At 37.8% G+C, this 11,419-nt stretch overlaps 1 protein-coding gene across 1 annotated transcript; it reads left to right on the top strand.

The window, feature by feature from the left end:
* The first annotated feature begins 10,036 nt into the window (after positions 1–10,036).
* Positions 10,037–10,852, top strand: LOC126625442 (uncharacterized). The gene is made up of 2 exons (XM_050294536.1): positions 10,037–10,346; positions 10,719–10,852. Exons 1-2 carry the CDS (start codon positions 10,037–10,039, stop codon positions 10,850–10,852), a joined length of 444 nt encoding a protein of 147 aa, XP_050150493.1.
* The last annotated feature ends 567 nt before the right edge of the window (positions 10,853–11,419 follow it).

Below are 11,419 nucleotides of genomic sequence, written 5' to 3'. Positions count from 1 at the left end.
CCCTATCTCTTGGGTGATTAGCCTTTGTTTAAATACAAAGAGGAATCTACAGAGGTATATATTTCAACTCACTTTGTTTTGAGTTGATTAATGGTTCACCAATCTACTAGGCTTTGAATTTCTTGGTTAATGTTTTGTTTTTAAGTGCATGCTAGCATGATTCCGCCTTTAATTGTTAATTGCATGCTTATTGATGTTGCTTAAAAGAACATGTTTTCACAAAATATTCCTTCATTACTTACGATGAACGAGGCCAAACCAAGGCTTATTCGTTGGATGCTTCTTCTCCAAGAGTTCAATATTGAAATCCGACATAAGAAAAGAAGTGAAAACGTGGTGGCTGATGATAGGAGCATATTTATGCACCTTAGTTAGCTAGTTCTTATGCATTTATGTTGTGTTTTCTTAGTTAAAGTAGTCTTTTAAGCTATTTTCATGTGTTTTCAGGTTTTAGAGACAAAGTGAGCAAAAGGATGCAATTTGGAGCATTTTGGAGCAAAATTGGGCTAGAATGGAGTTCATGCACATGAAGCACAAGGGATGGACGAATTTGAAGGATTGATGAAGCTAGGAATGTGTTTTGAAGTTGAAGAATTGAAGATACAAAGATTCCTAATTGAAGTGGGAAAGTGCTTAATTGAAGATGAAATCCTAGTTGAAGATGGATTCCTAGTTGAAGTTGGATTCCTAGAAGATTGAAGTTTCCTACTCAAACAAGATTTCCTACTTGAAGAAGGGAAGTTGAAGCCAAAGAATCAGCTCAAGTGAAGAAACCTTATCCAAAACATTATCCAAACCCTATCCTATCCAATCCTATCTTATCTTATCCTATCCTAATCCTATCCTAATTTAATTCCAGCTGCATGGGGGATTTATTTTCAGATTAGGACACATTAAAATTGGTTTCTAGAAGCCCTTATCCACTCCTACAAAGGTGCCACACCTTATCCCTTGTTTTCTCTAGAAATCAGCCACAAAACAACCTTTCTAGAAGGCCTTATCCCTTGTCCTACAAAAGTGACGCCCCAAACCTTTCTAGAACTTCTAGAAACCTGATTATTCCTTTCCCCCTTGGTTTCTAAAAGCCTTAGCCTTTTCCTTCAAGGATTGTGTGTTATTATCCTATACAAATTAGGCTTTTAAATCCTTTCCTTTGCTACATAGGGGCTGCGAATTTCAGCCTATAAATACCATCCTTTGCTGCACCATTTAGTCACCATCCTCTACCATATTTTCACTACACCATTCACCCAAACATCCCTCATTGTGCCGTGAGTTTGCAAGGAAAAGAAGGAAGAACTCTTGGAGCCGTGCATGCCATTCAAGGAGCTTGGATTGTGGAGCGATTCTAGGTGTTTTCTATCTTTGTTAGAATGTTTAAATTTATTTATCTTTGTTTATTTGCAAACATGAGGAACTAATTTCTTTATAGTTAGAGGGGAATTCAAAGCCATGATCATATGTTTTATATGACTTGATTACCTCCAGTTATGATTTCATGAATCGTGAATGTGGTTTACTTATCTATTTGATTGATAACTTGTTCTTGTGTGTTAATTAAGGATGCATACTTAGTTCGCATGCATGAATTTGATGCTAGAGTATAAGGGAATTTCACCTAATCGTTATTAACTTATATTCATAAGTAGTAAAAGTCGCTAGTCACGATTGTGTTAAGTAAATCCTTGGCAAAAGTAACATGCGTATCCCATAGTTATGAATGCTTCGTCAATGCTTATGATTTCCATTGAACTTAATGATCTTTGATATGTGTCTCTATCATGCGTATTCCATAGTTAGGGTCCTTGATAAGAATAATTTGGTTGTAATGCGTATCCCATTCAATTCAATGAATCTAGGGAAATCTGAGAATTAATTGGTCAATCTAGTTAATTTGGGGCATTGTCATTCATGGTTTATTGAAAGAGTAATTGGAAATCAAGTCGTATGCATATGTTTCATGTGTGGAGAAGGAACCTTCTAACTAGCCTTTCACCATCTTAATTTTCATCAAAACGTTTTTGTCAAAGTTTGTTTTCAAAGTTTCTGTTTTCAAAGTTAAATTCGTCCAAAATCAATCCCCCTTTACTTAGTTGAGTCATAGTAGTTAGAAATCACTTTAGTTTGTGTTTTTAAGTGTCTTAGGTCAAGTTAAAACCAATTTTCGTCCAAGTTTGTGTCTAGTGTTCAAAACTGCCCAGATTGTGGTTTTAAGGCAGTTTTGAGTGTTTTTGGGCTGTTTTGAGTCTTTTGGTTTGTTTTGGTGTTTTAAAGTTTAGTTTTGCATTCTTTGAGTCTAGTTTAGTGTTTTAAACTTGTTTTTACGTATTTGAGTCAGTTTTCAAGTGATTTTGCAATCCCTCCTAATCCCCGGTTTAGAACGATCCCTACTTACATACTTTGCTACAATTGATAAAAAGAGGGTTAATTTGAGTGTCAACATAATTTTCACATCAAATTTTGGCGCCGTTGCCGGGGATTAGCAAAGTTGCTAATCCCTTGGATTGTTTTATTTCAATTTGTTTTAATTGAGTCCAGATTTTTACTTTGTTTTTGTTTCTTGTTTTTAGGTACTAGTTTATGACTCGGAGCTCTCATCCGGTTCGTAAACACATCTTGGACTTTGACGACGATTTTGAACGAGAGTTGAGACGAAAGAGGAAGAATCCAGAACCTAGTGAATCAAGTTCAAATTCGGAAACCGAAGTTGAGATTGAGGAAGAGGAACCCACGGCACAGGTGGGTGAAGTGGAGACAGTCATGGCACAAGACAATCGTACAATCAAGGAGCTCTCGGCTTCGGGATTGGACAATGCCGCACCTCTATGTATTCAATATCCGGTGGCTGCCCAAGGAAAGACCGAGGAATTCGAGTTAAAGTCAAGTTTGCTACACCATATTCCAAAGTACCATGGGTTGTCCATGGAGGATCCTAACAAGCATTTGAAAGAATTCGAGGTGGTGTGTTCAAGCATGACTTCAATCAATGTCGACGGGAGTATATTGAAGATGAAGACCTTTCCCTTTTCTCTCATGGAAAAGGCGAAAGATTGGTTGAATGAATTAGCTCCCGGAACGGTCACATCTTGGGAAAGCATGAAGCGAGCTTTCTTGGAGAAGTTTTTCCCAACTTCTCGAGTCATCCTCCTACGAAAAAGGATAAGTGGAATTCAACAAGAAGAAGGTGAGTCTTTTCCTACATATTATGAACGTTTTAAATCTCTTGTTGCTTCTTGTCCACAGCATCAAATGAAGGAGGAGCTTCTTCTACAATACTTCTACGAGGGACTTCTACCAATCGAACGACAAATGCTAGATGCTTCGGCGGGAGGAGCTTTGGTGGACAAGACTCCCACGGCAGCAAAGACGTTGATTGCCAATCGAGCGTTGAACGCTCAACAATACGAAGGTGTTGGCCAAAGAGGCACCCCACGGCAACACCAAGTGAATGAGGTAAGCGCCATAACCGAACTTCAAAATCAAATGGCTAACCTTACTACGTTGCTTGCCCAGGTTGTGGAAGGGCCAAAATTTCAAAATGTAAGTGCGTGTGGCGTATGTTCCATGCAAGGACATCCTACGGACAAGTGCCCACAATTGATCGAGAACGGAGGGTGGGAGACCCTCAATGCCGTGGGCTTTGGGCAGCAATACCAACAAAGGAATGATCATTTTTCTAAAACCTACAATCCCGGTTGGCGTGATCATCCGAATTTCAAATGGCGGGAACCCCAACAAGGCCAACAACAAAACACATTTCGGCAACAACCCCCGGGTTTCTATCAAACGCCATTCGCACCAAATCAAACTCAAATACAATCTGCCCCACCAAATTCAGGTACGTCCTTGGATAATGATACAATTCTTAAATTACTCAACACTTTGTCTCAGGGGCTAGAGAATCAAACCACAGCATTGCAAACCCAAGCTAAAAGGGTGGATCACTTGGAAAAACAAATTGGGCAAATTGCGGAGTTTGTAGGACAGTTTCGAGACCAAGGAAGACTCCCTAGTTCAACCGTTGCAAATCCAAAAGGGGGATTCGAAACAGCCAAAGTAATTACATTGAGGAGTGGCAAACAAGTTGGACTTAAACCTCAAGCATCCAATTCAAGTCAAAAAGAGGATGAAAAGCTACTGTTTGAGGAAGAACACCAAACCTCACCCACGGCAAGGATGGAACACCCTTTGCCGCAACCACCCAAGCCATCCAATTCAGCCAATAAGGGTAAGGAAGGTACAATTCAAGTTAATTCTAATGTTATTCCTCCGGATGTACCCTTTCCTAGCAGATTTTTGCAAGCCAAGAACGAAGAAGAGGAAAAAGACGTTCTTGAGACATTTAGAAAGGTGCATGTCAATATCCCTCTCCTCGATGCTATAAAGCAAATCCCGAAGTATGCCAAGTTTTTGAAGAAGCTTTGTACAACAAGGAAACGGATTCAGGAGAAAGAGGTGGTACACGTAAGTGAGAATGTATCCGCATTGTTGCAAAGAAAGTTACCACCTAAATGCAAAGATCCAGGTAGTTTCACTATCCCTTGTGTTATTGGCAATGCGAGGTTTGATAATGCTATGTTAGATTTAGGTGCATCTATAAATGTCATGCCATATTCTGTTTATGCATCTATGAATCTAGGAAAGCTTAAAAATGATGGTGTTATTATTCAATTAGCCGATCGATCTAATGCATATCCCAAAGGAGTGTTGGAAGATGTTTTGGTGCAGGTAGACCACTTGATTTTTCCTGCAGATTTCTATGTGCTTGATATGGAGGACTCAACCCACTCTCCACCATCACCACTCTTACTTGGAAGACCATTCATGAAAACGGCTCAAACCAAGATTGACGTGGCCAAGGGAGCAGTAACTATGGCCTTTGGTGGTGATATGATTAACTTTAAGGTTTCTGAATCGGTTGAGAATACTAATGATGTTCGTTCTTGTTGTGCTATTAATGTAATTGAAAATATAGGGCAGGAATGTTCAACACTAGTCAAGAAGAATGTACCACAACCCACCATCGAGGAAGGAATTGGAGTGAACAACAAAGAGTGCACGGCCCCAACCTTGAAATCATCAAATCTGCCCAAATGCAACCCTTGTGCATTTGTCCATAGTGCTACCACTTCTTTGCCGTACAAAGGTAAGCCACCTATTCCAATTTCGAATCCCATTTCAACTAATAGGTTGTTACCTTGTATGGTGCAGGTACCAAATCGAAGACAACGTGGTGGGAGAGTTCGTGTTGATTTAGAGAAGCAAAACATGACAATAAGAAAGGATCATTATCCCATCCCATTCAAGGACCCAAAAGATGAAGTATTTCGTAGGTCAGGTTGTGGAAACACCCCTCCATGCCGTGGGGTTCCATAAACCTTCAATGGAGCATCGTCCGGCTGGAAGACGTTAAAGCAAGCGCTTCTTGGGAGGCAACCCATGCAAATAAAGAGGACCTAGGACGCTCCGGCATCATAATCAGATTTGCATTTCTAAACCCTACTCTTTATTGCTTTTACTTTACCATATTTGTCATGTTTGCTAGTTGTGTTATTTGCGTGCTTTTGTGTGAGTCTATGTTTGAAACATTGAGGACAATGTTTGGTTTAAGTGTGGGGGGGGTAAACAAAGTGTTTTTTGTGTCAAAATTCGTAGGATTTTACCACCTAACATTTCAAAGGTTGTTTTTCATTGTTTTTAAGTGTTTTTAGAATGTTTTGATGTGTTTTTATGTGGCTTTACCAGAAAATCCGAAAATTCAAGAAAAAAAATAGAAAGAGTTTTGAAAAAAACCCAAAAAGAGTTGTTTTAAAGTTGTTTTTGTGTGTTTGTGTCGTAGAGTACCTTCCAACACAATGATGATGATTTGGTTTTTAATTGCATGACCGTTAAAGAAAGTTATAAACATGGATGGACGTTTGATTTACTCTTTGGTTTATGCTTGGTCATCGTTGTTGTTTACGAATTCACATGTAATCATAAAGAAAAAAAAAATAGTTTTTGTAACATGCTTGAAGGAAGGAACTCAAACTAATGCTACAACCCTGTGAGACTTGAGCCTAAACATTCTTTGGAGAGTTAATAATCTTTGAATTTGTTGTTTTCTAAAGTCGTTGCATGATCTCATCATTCTTTGCTTGGTTGCTACTTAGAAGGCGTGTCATCATTATAGATCCAAATATTAGAACTCATACCCATTTCATTCAAAACTTAAAATTGAGTGCATAACATATAACAAGATGAAGTTGTTTAGTAGTTATCACCAGAGCCAAAAAGCCTTCAACCCATGCATTTGTTTTTGTAGGATCAGCCCCTTTGAGCCTTATTTAGCCTATTTTTGTTGTTAGCCACATTATCCTTACCTAGCCTAGATTAGGACTATCCATACCCTTGTTCTTAAAGGATAATAAAGCATGACTTAGAGGAAATTCCTTTTGATCAATGTTGTGCAGAAAACTAAGTGTGGGGGAAGGGAAAGTTTGTGTGCCAAAAGAAGTAAGGAGGGCACGGGTTAGACAAAGAAAAAACAAAAGAAAAAAAAAATTCGTAGAAAAAGAAAGAAAAAAAGAAAAAAGTATGAAAAGGAGTTGAAAGAGCATAAAATGAGCTCTAAGTTGGTGGTTGTTGAAGCAAGGGTCCAAAAAGTTGAATTTGACCCTAAGTGTTGCATGAGTCTTCCCCTTGTGTTTCAAAATTGATTTTTGCATTCCAAAGTGAATTCTAAGTGTCAATTTCATTACTTTGTTTATTATTCTTTAAGAATGTTTGTTTATCCTTACCTTTCTTTGTTAGCCAATACCTTAGCCCCGTTACAACCCTTTGCTTCTATCTTGATTGTTATGTGTTTCAATATGTGGAGTTTGGAATTGGTATGAGCATATGATATCCCTGGTTCTCGCATCTAAGTAGTAGCATTCCATTCATGAGATCATATCTAAATGCTTATTAACTCCCGAAAATGCTTTCTTTGTTATACATATATGTGAGCGTTCGTTTTCATATTTACATCAATCTTCTCACATATAACTAGTATAGGGTGTGGAGTTAGAAAATCTGTGTGAAAATTGAGTGCATATCTAGTAAGGACTTGAGCAATTTCTCTAAGGCATGTTACTACATTCAAAATCATGTTTTAAATGGTTATATGTGAACTAGTACGTGGTGACTATGATTAAGTATGTGCTTAAGTGTGAAGATGACTAAAATCTATGGGAATGATGATTTTTAATATGTCATGTACCATTGGAAATCCCTGAGGCGATTGTTGGAAGGTTTAGGTCATGTTTTGTTTCGTTGTTTTGCTCGAGGACTAGCAAAAGCTAAGTGTGGGGGAATTTGATAGGAGCATATTTATGCACCTTAGTTAGCTAGTTCTTATGCATTTATGTTGTGTTTTCTTAGTTAAAGTAGTCTTTTAAGCTATTTTCATGTGTTTTCAGGTTTTAGAGACAAAGTGAGCAAAAGGATGCAATTTGGAGCATTTTGGAGCAAAATTGGGCTAGAATGGAGTTCATGCACATGAAGCACAAGGGATGGACGAATTTGAAGGATTGATGAAGCTAGGAATGTGTTTTGAAGTTGAAGAATTGAAGATACAAAGATTCCTAATTGAAGTGGGAAAGTGCTTAATTGAAGATGAAATCCTAGTTGAAGATGGATTCCTAGTTGAAGTTGGATTCCTAGAAGATTGAAGTTTCCTACTCAAACAAGATTTCCTACTTGAAGAAGGGAAGTTGAAGCCAAAGAATCAGCTCAAGTGAAGAAACCTTATCCAAAACATTATCCAAACCCTATCCTATCCAATCCTATCCAATCCTATCTTATCTTATCCTATCATAATCCTATCCTAATTTAATTCCAGCTGCATGGGGGATTTATTTTCAGATTAGGACACATTAAAATTGGTTTCTAGAAGCCCTTATCCACTCCTACAAAGGTGCCACACCTTATCCCTTGTTTTCTCTAGAAATCAGCCACAAAACAACCTTTCTAGAAGGCCTTATCCCTTGTCCTACAAAAGTGACGCCCCAAACCTTTCTAGAACTTCTAGAAACCTGATTATTCCTTTCCCCCTTGGTTTCTAAAAGCCTTAGCCTTTTCCTTCAAGGATTGTGTGTTATTATCCTATACAAATTAGGCTTTTAAATCCTTTCCTTTGCTACATAGGGGCTGCGAATTTCAGCCTATAAATACCATCCTTTGCTGCACCATTTAGTCACCATCCTCTACCATATTTTCACTACACCATTCACCCAAACATCCCTCATTGTGCCGTGAGTTTGCAAGGAAAAGAAGGAAGAACTCTTGGAGCCGTGCATGCCATTCAAGGAGCTTGGATTGTGGAGCGATTCTAGGTGTTTTCTATCTTTGTTAGAATGTTTAAATTTATTTATCTTTGTTTATTTGCGAACATGAGGAACTAATTTCTTTATAGTTAGAGGGGAATTCAAAGCCATGATCATATGTTTTATATGACTTGATTACCTCCAGTTATGATTTCATGAATCGTGAATGTGGTTTACTTATCTATTTGATTGATAACTTGTTCTTGTGTGTTAATTAAGGATGCATACTTAGTTCGCATGCATGAATTTGATGCTAGAGTATAAGGGAATTTCACCTAATCGTTATTAACTTATATTCATAAGTAGTAAAAGTCGCTAGTCACGATTGTGTTAAGTAAATTCTTGGCAAAAGTAACATGCGTATCCCATAGTTATGAATGCTTCGTCAATGCTTATGATTTCCATTGAACTTAATGATCTTTGATATGTGTCTCTATCATGCGTATTCCATAGTTAGGGTCCTTGATAAGAATAATTTGGTTGTAATGCGTATCCCATTCAATTCAATGAATCTAGGGAAATCTGAGAATTAATTGGTCAATCTAGTTAATTTGGGGCATTGTCATTCATGGTTTATTGAAAGAGTAATTGGAAATCAAGTCGTATGCATATGTTTCATGTGTGGAGAAGGAACCTTCTAACTAGCCTTTCACCATCTTAATTTTCATCAAAACGTTTTTGTCAAAGTTTGTTTTCAAAGTTTCTGTTTTCAAAGTTAAATTCGTCCAAAATCAATCCCCCTTTACTTAGTTGAGTCATAGTAGTTAGAAATCACTTTAGTTTTGTTTTTAAGTGTCTTAGGTCAAGTTAAAACCAATTTTCGTCCAAGTTTGTGTCTAGTGTTCAAAACTGCCCAGATTGTGGTTTTAAGGCAGTTTTGAGTGTTTTTGGGCTGTTTTGAGTCTTTTGGTTTGTTTTGGTGTTTTAAAGTTTAGTTTTGCATTCTTTGAGTCTAGTTTAGTGTTTTAAACTTGTTTTTACGTATTTGAGTCAGTTTTCAAGTGATTTTGCAATCCCTCCTAATCCCCGGTTTAGAACGATCCCTACTTACATACTTTGCTACAATTTATAAAAAGAGGGTTAATTTGAGTGTCAACATAATTTTCACATCAGCTGACCACTTGAGCCACATGGTGCATGAAGAAGATGTCGTGCCTATCCCAGAGACATTCCCAGATGAGCAGCTACTGTCCATTAAGGTAAGTGTGCCATGGTATGCCGATTTAGTGAATTATTTGGTGTCTAAACAAGTTCCAAGCACTCTAAACAAGTACCGACATGATAAACTTAAGAAAGAGGCACGTTTTTATATGTGGGATGATCCTTACTTATGGAAATATTGCCCTGATCAAATCATTCGTAGGTGTGTGCATGATTCTGAGTTTAATTCAATTTTAACTTTTTGTCACACTTATGCATATGGAGGTCACTTTGGCACTCAAAGGACTGCACGTAAAGTACTTGAATGTGGTTTTCATTGGCCTACTATCTTTAAGGATGCTAGAACCTTTTGCATAACATGTGATCGTTGTCAAAGAACCGAAAACATTGGTTCAAAAGATCAAATGCCGTATGCCCCTATATTTTGTGTCAAAATTTTTTATGTTTGGGGCATTGATTTCATGGGTCATTTTCCTTCATCTCATGGTTTTGTTTATATTTTACTTGTGGTTGATTATGTTTCGAAATGGATGGAAGCAAAAGCCACTCGTACTAATGATTCGAAAGTGGTTGGAGATTTCGTGAAAACTAACATATTTGCTAGATTTGGAATGCCAAGAGTTCTCATAAGTGATGGGGGCTCCCATTTTTGCAATCGAACCATTGAGGCGCTATTCAAGAAGTATAACGTCATGCATAAGGTGGCAACACCTTATCATCCTCAAACAAGTGGGCAACCTGAGGTTTCTAATCGGGATATCAAGCAGATTTTGGAGAAGACCGTTGGACCAAACCGGAAAGATTGGAGTTTACGCTTGGATGATGCATTGTGGACATATCGTACGGCCTAAACACCAATTAGAATGTCCCCATTTCGGCTCATCTATGGGAAACCATGCCATCTTCTCGTTGAATTGGAGCACAAAGCACATTGGGCCATCAAAATGTTTAATTTGGACCTTGATGCTGCTGGAATTCATAGCAAGCTTCAATTGAATGAACTTGAGGAGATTCAGAACGAGATGTATGAGAATGCTCTTATTTACAAAGAGAAGTCGAAGGCATTTCATGACAAGATCATTCGTGGCAAGACGTTTGTCGTAGGGTAGAAAGTGTTACTCTTCAATTCCCGCCTTCGATTGTTTCCAGGTAAGTTACGTTCTAAGTGAATTGGCCTTTTTGTTGTTACTAATGTTTTTCCTTATGGTGCAGTCCAAATTCAAAGTTTAAAGACCGGAAACGATTTCAAAGTGAATGGACATCGTTTAAAGCCATACTATGAGCATTTTGAGGAGCATGCTATGGAGGACATACCCTTCCATGCCGTGGATTCCATTGAAGCTTAAAATGAGGTATCGTCTGGCTGGAAGACGTTAAAGCATACGCTTCTTGGGAGGCAACCCATGCGAATAAAGAAGAAGTAGGAAGCTCCGGCATCATAACAAGATTTGCGTTCTTAAACTCTGCTCTTTCTTGCTTTTACTTTGCCATAATTGCCATGATTGTTAGTTGTGTCGTGTGCTTGTTTATGTGTGAGTCTATGTTTGAAACATTGAGGACAATGTTTGGTTTAAGTGTGGGGGGGGGTTAAACAAGTGTTTTTATGCAAAATTCGTAGGATTTTTATCACCTAGCACCACTAGAGTTGTCTTTCACTGTTTTAAGTGTTTTTAGTGTGTTTTGAAGTGTTTTAGTGTGTTTTGAAAGAAAAATACGAAAATTGGAAAAAAAAATTAGAAAATGTTTTGGAAAACCCAAAAAGAGTCTTTTTAGTAGTTTTTGTATGTTTGTTTGTGTCTTAGGGTACCTTCCAACACAATGATGAGAATTTGGTTTTTAATTGTATGGCTATTAAAGAAAGTTACAAACATGGGTGGAAGCTTGATATGTTCTTTGGTTTATGCATGGTTGTA

Source organism: Malus sylvestris, chromosome 6 (assembly GCF_916048215.2).
Source record: "Malus sylvestris chromosome 6, drMalSylv7.2, whole genome shotgun sequence".
NCBI lineage: Eukaryota > Viridiplantae > Streptophyta > Magnoliopsida > Rosales > Rosaceae > Malus > Malus sylvestris.
Note: the sequence above shows the minus strand (reverse complement) of the source record. Positions and strands in the feature narration are given on the sequence as shown.

Coding starts and splice junctions, on each gene's coding strand:
- LOC126625442 (XM_050294536.1), top strand. CDS start 10,037: ATGGAAGCAAAAGCCACTCGTACTAATGATTCGAAAGTGGTTGGAGAT. Junction 10,347..10,718: donor TGATGCATTGTGGACATATC/GTACGGCCTAAA, acceptor CTTATGGTGCAG/TCCAAATTCAAAGTTTAAAG.